Genomic DNA, 16,487 nt, shown 5'->3' with positions numbered 1-16,487 from the left:
AGAGCTAGAGTTGGAATTGTTCCCTCCAGATAGAGACTGGCCCCTTATTTAGCTACAGTCCCCACCACTCCCTAATGTCACCCACTTCATTCACTGATGTTGTCTGCCAGGCCCTGGAGCTTTCAGAACTCACCACTCCTGGACTTACTCTTTTCTTCTTGTCTTTCTAGCCAATATTCCAGTATCCATGCTTTTAGTACCTACAGGGACTTTTCTCCTGAAGTGAGAAGTCCCTTTACTGGCTTGAGTCCTTTTCTTTTCTCAAGAGTGAAGTTTAGAGGAACAGGAGTTCCAAAAGGAGGGCTGGATACAAAAAAAATGAGGTCAGCGATGTCTCACGAAAGCCTTCTCTTGATTGTGCTCTGGGGTTATGGGATCCAAGTAGGAGAGAGGCAGTCTGGCATGAGGAAGAGATGCCTGCCTTTAGTTGGCAGGACAGCTTCCAGCTCCAACCCACAGGAGGCCGCCAGCTCGCGGGGAGCATGCGTGGCAGAACGGGCGGCAGCTGCGGGCGGCAGCGGTCTCACCTGCCTGGGTGCAGAGGGTCTGGGATTAGACAGCTCCGTTTGGAGCAGGAAAGAGAAGAAAGGGGGAGCTGTGTGCATTATAAGTAAAAGAAAAGCCAGCCGGCCTGAGGCAAACAGCATTGTCTGCGTTTGTCAAAGGCTCTATACAATGCCTCCCCGATGCCCCAGGGGAGGCTGGCCACCATCTATAGTAACTGGGCAAGCGCCAGGCGCAAGAAGACGGGTAAGCGCCTGACTCAGACCCGCCCCCGCCGCAGGTGGCCGTTTCCTCCTCCACTTGTGCCTGGACATTGGGAAGTGGCCAAAGGAAGCTAGAATTCAAACGAGGAACGGCTTTGCCTGCGGGTGCTCATGGGAGCCCCAGAGGAGTCTTCTGGGGTTGAAATCCAGAGGAGAGGCAGGGTCAGGGTTGAGTGCCCAGCTGCACCATTTTCCCTCAGACAGATGGTGGACAAGCGTGTCCTGGTTACACAGGGAGGGGCTTGCAGCCTCCAGCCTCTGCTTTCCAGCTGGAAAGCGATCAGTTACACACAAGTTTCAAGGAATGCGTCTCTCAAATCACCTGCCTTTGCTGCACCTGCTCCACGCAAGGCCCTTCGTTAAGTACCCTGGACGCTGCTGATGCGAACACGTCCTCAGCTGGCAGCCATGGGGAGACTTCGGAGGTTTGAAACAGACAGCGAACCTCACTGGATATCTCCCCAGATCCCGCCTCTGTTTCCCACAGTCCAGAGTCCACTCTCCACGTCACTCTTTTTCTCCTTCCTCAAGAGGTAGCGTGGCACACACGCAGGGACAGAACCCTGGGGTCGGACTAGAACAACGTTGTTGCTTGCTAACTTTCAAACGCCAAATGTGGCTACTTACTCTGTGACTATGGCCTAACTCCCGAGCCTATCAGACTTCAGCATCTCCGCGGTGTCATCACAGAACAGGCTTTTTCTATGTTTCCACTCTGCCATCCTCAGTGGTGAGGGTTTCATCCCATGCTGGTTGCTTTGTGGTCACAAGGTAGCTGCCACAACTCCAGCCTTCACGTCTACGTTCAAGGCTGGAAAAAATGGGGAGAAGCACAGTAAATAGGCTTTTCTCATTCTTACCTCTTTCATCAAGAAAGCAAAAGCTTTTCAGTAGTTCACAGCAGATTTCACCTTACTGGTCAGAATGGCCATGCCTAACTGCAAGGAGACCAGATAGTGTGTCTCTGGTTTGTTTTGGTGTCTTCAGAAGTAACTGGTAAGACTGAGGGGGTGGATAATAATCATGAGGTTGGCCAACCGACAGTAAGGGTGCACCCAACTCTCCAGATTCTCAGTGTAGCCCTTTCATCTTTTCTTCATTGTTCTCTCCTCTTCCTTTCTGGGAGAAAGGGTTTAGGGTATGGTGGGGTTGGTAGCCTGCTTTGAGGAAACTTCCATGCCTGTATCCCTGTTTCCAAGACCCAGTACATTTTTGTCCCATAGACAATGAGTTGAACACTGGCAAGTTCAAGATTAAGGTCGAGTGCCAAGACTGTGGTTTTGGAAATTTCCAGAGAACTGCTTGTCCCAGGCAGGCAGGGAGGGGACCCACCCAGAGCCTGAGCTGCCAGACAAAACCACAATCACGGCTAAGAAGGAGGCATGTGTGTGTGTGTGTGTGTGTGCGCGCGCGCATGTGTTTAATGTCTCTATCTCACCCCAAGGGGCTTGGAGCTTCCCAGGGCTGCTCCAGAAATAAATCCTTGTGTTTTTCAGGTTTGGGGTGATCCACTCGGTGTTTACCAACCTGCTTCTGTGGGCCAACAGCGTCCTGAATGAGTCAAAGCACCAACTCAACGAGCACAAGGAACGGCTCATCACCCTGGGCTTCGGGAACATAACCATAGGTGAGTGGTCGCGGCGGCCCCGCCGCCACGTCGGAATGTCTGGGAACCTGCAGAGACCAGACTGTTCAGAGCTGGAGGGACGGGTTTCAGGGTCCGTCCAGCTCAACATCAGCCAGACAATCCTCTGTTGTTGAAAATCTTTCAAAACCTCCCAAGTCTCTCGTTCTGCCTCCTTAAGTAGGGTGCCCTGAGCATAATGAAAGGTTTCTCCCACAACTCAGGGACGTGTCAGACCCAAGGGCCGTCATTTTGAGCGCCGTTTCTCACGGTCCAGTTTGGTGTGGAAACGAAGGTCTTTGTCTACAACCGTGGAAGATGGGTGGTTTTTTCTGTTTGTGTTTTCAATGAAACCTCTGTTACTAATACTTTCTATTAAAAGTGTAGCTTTGAAAAATCCATACAAGGCTAATGGTATGTTGCGGTTAATTGGCTTTCGCTCATTTGAAGGTTTTATTCAACTCTGCCTGGCTGGTCATTTTCCATCTTTATTTCGCCTGTTCCTGTAGTGCTAATCTTTTTACTTTCCTTCAAAGTTCTTTAGCATTTGTGATCTGTCACTTTTCTATTAGGACACTGGGGTTGAGAAAAAGGCAGGGAGGGGAGAGGTAGAGGAAGGAGCAGTATACTAGAACAGGGTGTCTCAGGTTTGGGTCCTGTTTCCATCACGTACAAGCTGTGTGACCTTTGGAAACCATTTGACCTCTCTGAGCCTTCCTTTTCTCATTCATAAAGTGAGGGCACCTGAACTGTGGACTTTCCATGAGCCCTTCCAGCTTTCATGTACTGCATCTCTGTACTCTGTTCAATGCCAGGGCAGTCACGGAGAGAACTTTAAACCCGTTTCCTCGCCAGTGGGGTGGGAATGACAACAGCAGGGGTGCACGCGATGTGTCTTCACCAACCCCAGCTGGCAGCCCGCTCTTGGGATGGCCACTCTCTTGGTATCAAAACCAGTAACAGCAAGGACAACGATAACAAAAACAGAAATTTATTAAGCATTTTTTGAGTGGCTGGGACATTAAATTCTGCCCCAGTACTCTGAGGTAGGCGACAATGACCACATCATACAGATGAAGCCGTTGAGCCACAAAGTTAAGTAAGTAACCCAAGGTTGCACAGTGAGTAGGTGATTGAGCCAGGATTTGAATCCTAGCAATCTGGCTTCAGAAACCTCTGCGAAAGATGAGATGAGATTAATTTATTTAAAAAGGGACTCCATCAGCACTAACATTCTGTTAATCTGAACGTTTTCCTCTGATTTCTTCCCTTATCTTTTGCATCATATTGTATTGGGTTGTAAGTGGCGGGAAACTCCTTAGGAACTGAACATTGTCGTGTTCTGCAAAGGCGCTACCACAGAGCTATTAATGCTGCCACAAAGAGCTTTCGTCTGATTTTATAAGTAGTATACGCATATCATAAATTAAAACCACTGTTTTACCAAGTGTAAAGAAAAAAATCCACCGTGTCATCTAACCAGGAGTGCAGTCAAATGCTGTTAACATCTAGTGATTTTTGGTAGAGAGTTACTTTTTATTTATTTATAGTTGAGATTATACTGTAAATATTCAATTTTTTCTACAACCTACAATAAGAAACAGATTTTACACTGCATCCCAAATGCACACGTCCCTGTATGTATGTGCATGTGTGTATGTCAAGAAATAATAATCTTACTATATCAGAGACACTCTCAAATTTCTATTATATTTGATTCCATTCATTCAATCCCATTTTATTCCATTACAATTCCATTAAAAAATATTGATTGCTTCTCTCTAAATTGATTTCACAACTGAGTTCCAGGTTGTGATATGCATTTAAAAATTCTGTATATAAAATTTGTTCTTATTTTTTTCCCATTGTATTGTAACATGATTATTTTTCTTGTGTCATTAAAACATAACTTGATTTTAACTTTTAATGGCTGCCTACGATTCTATTGTAAGGGGATATCAAAACTCACTTCACACTTTCTAAACTGTTGCACATTAAGATGTTTTTCTTTCTCAAAAACCCACAACAACAATAAAAAACCAAACACCAAAACAAAAAAAAGCCCTATGCACAACAAAATTTTACCTAATGCTTTGATTATATTTTTGACTTTTCCCTCAGAATAGATTGGAATCGTAGGCCAGAGACTTTATATCATCCTTAAGGCTTTTGTTGTTTATTTCATGATTAATTTACAGAATTTCCCCTCCTAGTTATGAAACGGCCCTTGGCACCATCGCCAAGTGTCTTCCGGAAGGTGGTTTCGGCTCATGCCACACTGGCTAGCTCCGGATGTTCTCAAGAGGAAAATCTTTGCTGATGAGACAGGACGTTTTCCCTCACAAAGTTATTTTTTAAAAATACCTTAAAAATCACACATGTAAATCCTATTCATATAGAAAGTTTAGGAAATACAACAAAGCAAAATCTAGAGGAAAATGACACACTGTGCACCGTAAACTTACAGCGCCGTATGTCAGTTACATCTCAATAAAGCTGGGAAAAAAGACATTCTAGACATTTCCTTTACTGAAAAAAACAAAAAATCACCTGCCATTTTCCCCACCCAGAGAGAACCATTTTATGTTTATGCCCATCCAGATTTCTTTCTGTCTGCCTGCCTCTCTCTCTATCTGCATAAAGTTATGTATTGCCTGTGTATCTATTTAGAAGAACAAATTCATACTCTGTCCTCTTTGGGAAACTGCTTTTGTTCAACAGCATCTTGTGAACATCCTTTTATGTTGTCCAGGAAATTTCTGCAATATGATTTTCAATGGCTGGACAATAATCTGATGTCTGGATAAGATGTAATTCATGTAATTGTCCTCTTTGGGGGATATTCCTGGCTGTCAATTTAGCCATAATATTAAATGTGATAATACGCCATAAAACACACGAGCTTGTAACTCAGCAGGCAAACCCAAGCGTGCATCCACAGGAAGGGTATTTCTTTGTGGTTTGCCATGTGGCCACTGAATATGCTAATCGCCCTCCCTTGCGATCTGCCTCTGTCCCCTAGTCTTAGATGACCACACGCCTCCGTGTAACTGCACGCCCCCGGCGCTCTGCTCTGCCATCTCGCAGGGGATCTACTACCTCTACCCTTTCAACATAGAGTACCAGATCCTGGCCTCCACAATGCTCTACGTCCTGTGGAAGAACGTCGGGCGCCAAGTGGACAGTCACCAGCACCAGGAGATGCGCTTCCGGTTTCATGGGGTTGTGCCGGGCTCGGTCCTGGGCCTGACAGCACTGGCCACCACCATCGGGGTGGTGGTGGTGTATCTGATTCGGATCGGGCGTTCCAAAACCAAGAGCGAGTCGGCCCTCATCATGTTCTACCTCTACGCCATCGTCTTGCTGATGCTCATGGCAGCGGCAGGGCTGGTTGGGATCCGGATCTATAGGATAGATGAGCAGTCCCTGGATGAGTCCAAAAACCCAGCCCGCAAACTGGACGCGGACCTGCTGGTGGGCACTGCCTCCGGCTCCTGGCTCATCTCCTGGGGCTCCATCTTGGCCATCCTCTGTGCCGAGTCCCGCCCCCCGTACACCTGGTACAACCTGCCCTACTCCATCCTGGTGGTGCTCGAGAAGTACATCCAGAACCTCTTCATCATCGAGTCCATTCACCGAGAGCCCGAGAAGCTCTCCGAGGACATCAGAACCCTGCGGGTGGTCACAGTCTGCAACGGCGATTCCATGCCCTTTGCTTCTTCCTGCCCCAAGAGCGGACCTGCGGCTGGGGCCGGGGCTCCCCAGGGCAGCGAGCTGCCACCTGTGGCCAGTGGAAATATGTGTCTGAGCGAAGTCGGCGGCAAAGAGGAAGAGGAGAGAAGCTGCGAAGGGGTCCCGGCCCCAGCCCTCTGTCCCCATTTCCTGCAGGGCAATGCCCAGAGAAGAGTCTTAAGGAATATTGCGGCCTTTTTGTTCCTCTGCAATATTTCGGTAATCTTCCTCAAGTTATTTCTTTATTTAAAAAAATCAATTAAGCTATTTTCTTTGCCTCTTTCAGATAAGGAATCGAGGCAGCTTGTAATCAAAATCATTCAATGTAAGGAGAAAATAGAAACCTAGGCTCATAGTCTGCAGATCCGTTTACCGAGTATTTGCTGTGTGCCAGAGGCTGGGCTGGGAACGAAGAATGAAAAGTGGGAGGACTCAGTCTTTTTCCCCAAAAAGGTCACAGCATTAGTGGGAGAGGAAAACAAGGAAAAAATATAATGCAGTGAGTGTGGCCAGTGCTGGGACAGGGTCATGTGCAAGGTGTCATGGGAGCACGGCTTCAGGACGAATTTCAATGAGTAGGGAATGCTTGAAGTGAGACTGGGTCTCAATTTGCAGTGCTTTTGGCTGCAAATTATAGAAAGCTTGACCCGCAGTGTCCTCAGTCTTAAAGACAAGAATTCTGGAGGTAGGCTGCTCAGGGTTGGCCTGGCAGCTGAACCCTATCATAAAGGATCCAGGCACTGTTCACCTTTGCCCTCGACCTTGGTTGATGTGGTGCACACTGCCAAATGGTCATAGGATGGCTGCAGTGGCACCAGGCATCACATCTAGGTTCAAGACAAGAAGAAGGAGGGAAGGACTAGTGCTAGGCAATGTCTGTGATGTGACCATCCCTGACTACAAGGGAGGGTGGAGAAGTGGATGGTTTGCTTTCTAGCCTCTAAGATGGAAAGTAACAAGGGAGAAGATGAACGGTCTCAGTACCGTCTGCCTCAGCCTCAAGGAATGGTGGGAAGTTTACCAACCGTGGTCAAGGCCAGGACAAGCCTTGGGGCAGTTTGGGGTAGAGGGCACATGGTGTGCAAAGACACAGAGGCAAAGGACACTGCGGCCTGTCGGGCGAGCATCAGGAGCTTAGCGCGAATCCTGTACACGTGAAGCAGAGAAGCAGAGTGGGGATAGGATGGCAGGTCCGGCTTGAGCAGAGCTTGGTAAGCCTGGCTGAGTCTGGTCTTCATGGTGAGGACAGTAGAGGACCGTCTGGGATTTGTGTTTGGAATGATCCCTTGGCAGCAGCATGTGGAAAGGATGGAGAGAACTAAGACCAAGGTCAGGGAACCTGGAACAGAAGCCCTGCAGCTGCCCAGACAGGAAATGACGGGAATGAACCCGCACCAGGCAGTGGCGGGGGGATGGAGAAAAGGAAGAGAAGTAGAAAGCTTTGTGTGTGGTTGGGTTTGCTCCAGAAGGACAGAGAGGGATGGCAGGGCTTGGTAAGAGTGAGGGAGACCCAGCCTTTGGCACCACACAGGCCTCTGCAGTGACTGTGGGGACGCCCGCTCACAGAGCTGGCCGATTATCACAGTCGCCTCTCTGCTACCCACCTCCGTCTCATCAGGGCTGCTCTGTTTCCCCACGAGCTCGCTGGCTTTTACCTCCCCTCTCCCATTTCAGTCGGCACATGCCCAGGGGCTGCAGCTTTTGATAGCATCCTAAAGTCATGACATCGGGGGCGGGGGGCATCTGAAGCTGAAATAGCTGTGTGTCTGCCAATCAAATCCGATTCTTGCTTTGGGTCACTGGGACCTCGGTCCCCCTCCAGGTCAGCAGACAGGTATGAGGTGCTCTGAAGGGAGAAGGGGTCCCAGAAGAGTTTGGCTGCAGTGGGCCCCCTTCTTCTGTCTTAAAGACATTTATGGAGCACCCGCTGTATGCTAGGACCATTGTGGGCACAGCAGTGAACAAAGGAGTCAAACAGGGAGACAAGAGAGAGACGGAGGTCAGTGACTAGGGCGGGGCTGCACGTGCTGAGGGGCTTATATCCCAGAGGGGGGCGGGTATCAGCTCAGACTCTTATAAAGTCCGAGCTGGTTCTAGAATGGCCCTAAAGCTTACTGTTTTTCACACACCGCGAGGTATGAAGATCCGTCTTTTCAGTGAGTTCAGAAAAGCCTCATTCTCTGAGCTGCATCTTGGCTGCACCACCAGGCGGCGTGCTTGGCTTGCTCTTTTGGACCAGCTTGAGCTAGGACAGCACCGCCTGCAGTACTGGAATCAAGTGCTGACTGATTGATGGTCGGCTGGGACCCGAAGGCCGCGTTCAGGGCTCTGGACCAGGAGGAGGCTGCGTTTTGTCCCTTCATCTTTGGGCTCCACCCCTGGTGGCCCCAGGCACTGCCTCCATTCACTGAGGAGTGAGCCAGAGGGTGGAAATCATTGCAGGCTGATGTCTTAGGATGACCCGAGCCAGCCCCATGGGCAGCACTTTGAAACTCCGTGATTGGTTCTCTATTGTCCCAGAGGCACCTGGCAGGGGCAGGGGTTGTTCCCCAGGACCTGGGGGCTGGCACGGAGGCTGCAGCAGGAGGGGCTGGTGTGCGTGTCCGCGTGGGGAAATAGGCAGCTGCGGAGTGGACAGTAAAGAGAGGTGGATGTGATGATGGAGGAGGTTCGGTGCTGTGGGGACCTCGGGGGTCAGGGAAGGCCTCCTCTGGGGGGAGGGTGGCTGGTGGGGTGGGGGCAGTCTGGGCAGAGCCAGGGGCATGGGGACCGCATGGATGCAGGGCAGGGCAGGGCTAGCTGGATGTGCCCAAGGTCCCGGAAAGCAACCCACGTGGCTAGAATTCAGAGAGCAGGGGACAGAGGCGTGAGAGGCGTCAGGGCAGACCACCCAGGGCCTCGTAAGCCACAGCCATTAACCTGGGCTTAGCCCTAAACACAACAGAAAACCATGGAAGGATTTTACGCCAGGAGTGACAGGATCTGATTCATGGGTTTTTTTCCTTTTAAATTAAATTAAATTAAAATTTTAATTGTGGTAGGAAACACATAACATTCACACGATTGTGCAACCATTACCACCACCAACCTCTAAAATTTTCTTCACCTCGAGAGGCTGAAACCTTGTACTCACAAAGCAGCTCTCCCTTCCCTCCACTGCAGCCCCTGGCGAACGCCATTCTCCTCTTTTTCTCTGTGAGTCTGACTCTCTAGGTCCCTCATCTAAGTGGAATCATGCAGGATTTGTCTCACGCAGCATGAGGACCGCCAGGTCCATCCACGGTGTAGCGTGGGAAGGGACAGGGATACTAGAGGTGACCTGCAGGTTCTGACTCGAGTTCCTGGGTAGATGGGGATGCCGTTTCCGGAGACTGGGGGCCTTGGAGGGGGAGCCGGCTTGAGAGGGGGCGCAGGTGGCAGGGACGTTCAGTGGTGTCTCGAAGACATCCGAAAGGACATAACCAACAGGCGGGTTTTTTTTTTTTTGGTTTTCTCTTGCCGTGTAACCAGCGACCCCAAATGGATGACAAAAATAGCATCCATTTTACTAAGTGTCATGACCTTGTGGGTTCGGAATTCTGGCAGGGCTTGGCTGGACAGTTCTGTCCCTCGTGGCAGTGACTGAAGCTGGAGGAGGGGCTGGCTGGGTCGGAAAGTCCAAGAGCTGATGCCTCGGGCTGGGCAGACTGGAAGGCTGGCCTCGGCCGGGACGCTCAGCTGCAGAGTCTGCTTCAGCCTGGGGGTCTCGGGGCAGGTGGCCTTCTCAGCTGGGGGCTCAGGGCCCCAGAGCCAAGCTTCCAAGGGATTGGACGTGCCTGTCTCTTAAGGCTTGGGTGTGGAAATGGCACGATTTCTGCCATTTTTATGGGTCTCGCAGTGACAGTGTCCATCCAGGTTCAAGGGAAAGGGACACAGATGGGCCCTCTCCCAAGGGGATGAATAGCAAGAATTACAGTCAACGTAACCGCAGATGGAAAGGTCTGGATTTCAGGAAAGAGGTGCACACTTTCTTCTTCCTTCCTTCCCATTTTCCCTCCCTCTCTCCCTTTCTGAAAATACAGCCACCACTGCGTGCCCACTGAGGGCCAGGCACTGGTGTGAGTGGTGGTGGTGTGACTGATCTCTGGTCTTCCTCCTGCGGGGCTGACAAACCAGATGGCAATAAACAGACAAGAGAGACTTCCCAGAGTGACTCGTGTCCTGCAGGCACCTAGGAAAGGAGGGTGTGCAGACAGTGCTTGGGCGGCCCTTGTAGATCAGAAGGTTGAGCTGGTGGGAAAGGCTCTTCAGGGGTCACATTAGAGCCCAGGGCTGGATGTCAGGAGGGGCCGCAAGTACTCCAGGCAGAGAGGGCAGCCGGTGCAAAACTGCAGGTGAGATGAGCTTGCCTCCTTTGAGAAGAGGGGAAAGGCATGTGACTGGGCTGGGTGGGTGGGAGATGATCCTGGGGGTGGGTTGGGAGTGGGAAGGGATCAGCTCACAGAGGGCTGCCCCCTGTAGGGGCAGATTTTATTTTAAGTGAAGACTGTAGCTGTTTAACCAGGGAAGGGACACGATCTTATTTACGGAAGAAATTAATCTGGCTCTGAGTGGTGAATGGACAGTGGAGTTGAGTGTAAACATGGGCCGCTGCATCGGTCCAGGTGAGAGAGGGAGTGGTGGCCTGCACAAGTGGAGTAGAGTGATGGGTGGGTTGAGGATGTCATTTTGGAGGTGCGGTCATCAAGACTCACAGATGGATGGGATGGCAGGTGGATGGTTCTGAGAGTAAGCGGGAAGGCCAGGATGATGCATAGAGTTTTCACTGAGCGAGTGGGAGGAAGATGTTGCTGATGAGATGGGGGGAAGTGGGGAAGGAACATTGAGTCTGAGATGTGTTTTAGACCACCAAGTAGCCCGTGGGCTGTAGGAGTCTGGAATTCTCCAGGCTAGTGATTTGGATCTGGAAGTCACAGGTTGATAGCTGGTATTTACAACCAGGACCACGTGAGATCATCAGGGGTCATGGGTATAGGGAGGGAGAGGACTCAGGAATGAATGAGCACAGGGACCAGCCAACCTTGAGAGACTGAGCAAATGAGGGGGAGGTAGCCAAGGAGAGCAAGAAGGACCAGCTGGCGTTGTAGGAGGACACCTAAGGACGCAGAACCAAGAGAACACTGTGGGCTGGAGATATAAGCCCTGGAAGGTTCTGTATGGAGATGTCAATGATAGCCACGTGTATCAGTTACCTCTTGCTGTGTAAGAAATGACCCCCAAACACAGCAACTTAAAACAACAGACATTTATCATTTCACGGTTTCTCTGGGTCAGGAATCCAAGTGTGGCTTGACAGTTGAGGGGAGGGGATCTGTTTTCAAATCTGCTTATGCAGCTGTTGGCAGGATTCAGTTCCCAGTGGGTTGTTGGGCCAAGGGTTTGAGTTCGCTGCTGGCTGCGGGCCTGAGACCTCCCTCAGTTTCTGGCCACATGGAATCTCCACGGGACAGCTCACAGAGTGGCAGCTGCTTCCTCCCTTGAGAGATGGAATGAGTGAGAAGGACTCCGGAGCCCTTCTGTCACCACATCTCAGAGGTGCCATGGGACTCTTGTCATGTTCTGTTGGTTAGAAGTGAGTTGCTAGGTTCAGCCCAACTTGAGGGGAGGAGGCTCCACAGGACATGATTCCCAGGAGGTGGGACCACTGGGGGTCACCTGAGAGGCTGCCTGCTGCAGCGTGGGGCTGGAGCAAGTTGCAGAAGTGTCAGTGTGACAGAGAGGCTGGCCTCGAAGCCCAGAAGTTTAAGGGGAGTGGGGAAGGAGGAGCTGGGACAGGACCAATGAGTAGGTTCCACGAGCAACAAAAATAATAGGTTATTGCTTTATGTTCTGCAAACTTAGTTGCCATTTTATTCTCATCTGAGCCCTCTGAGACAGGTGTCAGTACCCCCATCTTAAAGATGAGGAAACCGAGGCTTGGAGAGGTTCAATTACAGTCTATCAGTGGCATGAACCCAGGGCTGGCTCCAAGGCATGTGCTTCTCCCCCTGATTCGGGGGATGTGGGCAGGGCCTGAGCTGCCTCTCTAAGCCAAGACAAGCCAGAGAAAAGACCACAGAACTCACCAGCCCAGACCCACGTGGCGGGGCTCTCCAAGCACCTGTGCTGGTATGTAAATGTGGGGATGGGAAACGGGGGACCCCCACTGGAGGAAAACACTGGGGGCTGTGGGAACACAGAGGGAGTTCCCCCTCTGCCTGGTTAGATCAAGGAGGGCTTCTTGGAAGGGGAGGTGTCTCAGGACTTGGAAGAAAGTAGTACTTAGCAAAAGGAAGACAGGGGCTCCTGATAGAGGAACAGGCTGGAGCAAAGCCCTGAAGACTGGGGAGAGAAAGGCACACTTGGGGGCTGAGCGCAGCCTGGGGAGGCCAGGGTGAAGGGCATGATGAGGGACGTGGACGGGGGTCTGGTCACTGAGGGAATTTGGACTTTCTCCTGAGGGCAACTGGAGCCCTGGTGAGTGACCAGCAGAGGAGTGACAGGTCAGATGTGTGCTTTATAAAGAACACCCCTGCAGCCACATGGGGGTGGAGTGAAGGTGCTCACTGGAGTAGGGGGGACATGGGAGGTGTTGCAGCAGTCCGGGGGGAGACCAAGGACTGGACCAAGGTGAGGGCTGCGAGGATGGAGAGAACCAGGTAGAGCGTTTGTACAGGAGTGGGGCTCAATGGGCTGATGGGCTCCATGGAGATGGGGAACTTGGCGCAGGGACTGCTGACCTCTGTACAAGTGTGACTCAGTCTCCCCGAGCCCAGGTCGGTGCCTGGGTTGGTGTGGGGTCCCAGGTGGCTGCTGGGACCCACTCTCCTTCTCTTGCAGCTCTGGATCCCACCCGCCTTCGGCTGCCGCCCTGAGTACGACAACGGATTGGAGGAAATTGTCTTTGGCTTTGAACCCTGGATAATTGTGGTCAACCTGGCCATGCCCTTTTCTATTTTCTACCGGATGCATGCAGCTGCCTCCCTCTTTGAGGTCTATTGTAAGATATAATCTGTGTCCACATCAAAGACGGAGCAGGGAGCTCGCGAGAGAATTCAGTGGAGCCACCTGGGATCCAGGAGGTCGGGCAAATACTGCCATACAAATGTGAGAAGGGCTGCCTTTTGTCTGTGATAACTGTTTTTCCCATGAGCTGGAGTGGCCCGTCACCCCGGGTGGATGTAAACACTTCAGATTAAAATCAGTGAGGTGGCTGAAGTCTGTCCTTGGTTAGTCAGTTCCAGTCAAACCCAACTTACTTTCTCTCCTAAGTGAGATCTTCTCTTTTAGAAGCATGTGAGCCTAGATTGGAAGAAAAAGCATATCCAGTTTATTTTTCATAAACATCGTTTTCTGTTCTCCTGTTATGATATTCAACCCTTTCCTGACCATCTACATCATATAATCTCCCTTACGTTTTATCCTTCCCTGAGCTGATAAATGTGGTTACAATCACATATAGTTTATGCTGTACTTTCTGAATATGTTTAACTTTTTGAACAAGGTGGTTTTTATCATTCGGAAGGAAATTTGTGTCTAGAGCAATATAAAGACATGTTTCTCACCTGAAACTGTGGCACATTTTCATCTGTAATCATTTTTAAGTTTTTAAAAAAATACATTTTGCTGTCTTTCTCTCACTATAAATATATACATGATTATTTTAGAAAATTTGGACATTTCAGACCAGTAAAGAGAGGAAAATCACCTAGGATGTCACTGTTCAATTGACCATCATTTTTTTCTTCCAGTTTTACTGAGATTTAATTGATGTACCACACTGCATAAGCTTAAGGTGGACAGCATAATGGTTTGACCTACATACATCATGAAATGATTATCATAATAAGTTTAGTGACCATCATCATCTCATACAGATACAAAATTAAAGATAAGGGTCTTGACAGTCATTTTTTAAAAAAAATCTTGGTGTGTTTCTTTTAGCCACATGGGTGCACAGGATTCTTTTTATGTTGTTATTGTTATATGTGCCAGCGACGATGCAACATGTGGAATTCTGTATGCATTTTCCCCTTACTTAACAATATGGCATAAACCTTTCCCCCACACTGATATAAACTCTTTGTAAATATCATTTTAATACTATATTATAGTCTATCAAGTACCATAATTAGTTTCCTGTTGTTGGTTTTAAAGTGTAATTTTTCTGTTTTTATAAGTGACTGCAAAAATCAACCATATATATAAGGCAATTTTTATATGTAGAATTGCTTCTCTAAGATCTAGACTTAAAATCAGGAGGTCTGTCCAAAGGTTAGAAATATTTTAAAGCCTCCGAAGGAATATTGACATTTGGAATGGCTTTGTATATGCTTTTTCTTAGTTATTTAAAAGTCATAATAAAATTAGTTTACTTCCTGTAAATTCTAACGTGAACATCTTATCATCTGCATGTATTTTTTTGACAGCAGAGGCAATGGGGCATTAAGACACACCATTTTTTTAATGACTAAAATACTTTATGTTCATTTTAGGTAAAAAGCTAAGAAATGGGCAGACAGACTGAAAACAAAGTAAAACATCATCTACCATACCTTCCATCTAGGGCTGTGGTTCTCAAGGCTGAAGGGAAGCCGTCTTGTTTTCCAGGGGACTTTTGCCAACATCTGGAGACATTTTTGATTGTTACCACTAGGGGGCGTTACTGGCATCGAATGGGTAGAGGCCAGAGAAACTGCTGAACAGTCTCTAACCACCTGATCTTCTCCACCGCAAAGAATTATCGAGCCCCAACTGTCAGTAGTGCTGAGGCTGAGAAATCACCATCTAGAGGTAATTGTTAATTTTTTGGTACCAGGGTACCTATTAGTACGCACACAGACAGACACACAGGCGCACACACAAATGAGATTGTTTCTACAAATACTGAATTTGCATGTAACATGCTTTTTTTCCCCCTGAACACACCAGCATGCTTCTTAACGACGTCAGGGTCTCCAGGTCATTGGTTCCCACACGTTAGTATGTGTTAGACTCACAGAGGGAGCTTGTTAGAGCTCCTGCCCTCCCAGCTGCAAGTCCCGCTTCCAGTGGGCAGGAGTGGGGTCCGTGGTGCTTACGTAACCATCTCAGGTGACGCCAGCTCCCTTCCGGGAGCCTCCCCTCAGGAGTCCGTGGACCCGAGTTAAGACTCCTGAACGACATTCCCTGACTTTGTGTTCTCTTCTGCAGCGTGACTCCGGATGGCTTCAAAGGACATTCCGTGGAGGGAGGCATCATTCCTTACTTAGTCAGACCCCGATGTTGGACATTTAGAGATATTTAAGTGGTTGCTTGCTTGTCCTTTGCTCTTATAAATGACACCGTGACAAGCATCTTCTGCTGGGTCTTTGTGCACATTGACAAACGACCCTGTGTGAGATGACTGCATGTGAATGCCAGTTCTGGTTGCTATTAACTTTCCCCTGTTCTAAGCACATTAGTACAGCCCTAGGGCCCCAGCCTGTGGGTTTCAGGCCCTGCCAAAGAGATAGAGGGAATCACAATAACACTGGGAAGAATTAAGTGGTCCAGAGGTGGTGTTTTGGGGTGGACATGGGGCATCATCAGAGCTCAGAAAAGTCAGCACCGTCATGCTGGATTCAGAGCTTCTGAGGAGCGATCTTAAAGATGGATCATCTCTTGGCCGTAAACAGGAAGAGCCCACAGCATCAGGGATGGGTATTCCAGCCAGGCAGCTCCGACCCACAAGTAGTCAATCATCCGGGCTCAACCAGCTTAGGCAGCAAGGAAAATTTATTACCTTAATGCCAATGCAATTCACAGCGGAGGAACCAGAGTGTGCAACAGACAAGTGTCAAGATCTCTGGGCTAGAATAAGAGCAGTACAACTTAAAATTATAATGAGATACCATTTCCCGTTCATCAGATTGGCAAGGGTGGGCAAGATGAGAAAGAAAGGGAACTCACATACACGAGGTGGGAGAGTAAATTGGTAAAGCCAGACCGAAGAACAACTGACAACATTGACTCGGGCTGAACGTGCACATTCCTTAGGGCCTGGCGATGCTGCTCCTTGTGTGTGTCCAGAGATCCCCTCCCCACATGTGTAAGGAGACATGCTCAGAAATGTCTACTGTAACAGGGCTTGTAATTGGGAAAACATCAGTTAGGAGTAGGAATAGATAAATTATGGACTATCCTTACATGGAAGACCACACAGGAGTGAAGAATGGATGGGCCAGAGCAACATGGTGTCAGCATGTGTAAGTCCCCAAGATAATGTCGAATTAAGAAGTAAGTCGCATGTAATTATTAGAGAAATGCAGGTTGAAACCACAATGAAGTATCACCTCACACCCGTCAGAATGGCCATCGTTAAAAAG

General features: G+C 49.2%; 1 protein-coding gene across 1 annotated transcript in view; it reads left to right on the top strand.

Moving 5' to 3' along the window:
• The window catches only part of OTOP1 (otopetrin 1), a 35,002-nt gene extending 21,432 nt beyond the window's left edge, over positions 1-13,570 (top strand). Inside the window, exons 4-6 of the mRNA XM_031684786.2 lie at positions 2,264-2,394; positions 5,414-6,342; positions 12,982-13,570. Coding sequence (XP_031540646.2) covers positions 2,264-2,394; positions 5,414-6,342; positions 12,982-13,152 — 1,231 coding nt within the window. The 3' untranslated portion in view covers positions 13,153-13,570. The remainder of the gene's footprint in view (positions 1-2,263; positions 2,395-5,413; positions 6,343-12,981) is intronic.
• Positions 13,571-16,487: the final 2,917 nt, after the last annotated feature.

The sequence above is a fragment of the Vicugna pacos genome, chromosome 2 (genome assembly GCF_048564905.1).
Source record: "Vicugna pacos chromosome 2, VicPac4, whole genome shotgun sequence".
Taxonomy (NCBI): Eukaryota; Metazoa; Chordata; class Mammalia; order Artiodactyla; family Camelidae; genus Vicugna; species Vicugna pacos.
Note: the sequence above shows the minus strand (reverse complement) of the source record. Positions and strands in the feature narration are given on the sequence as shown.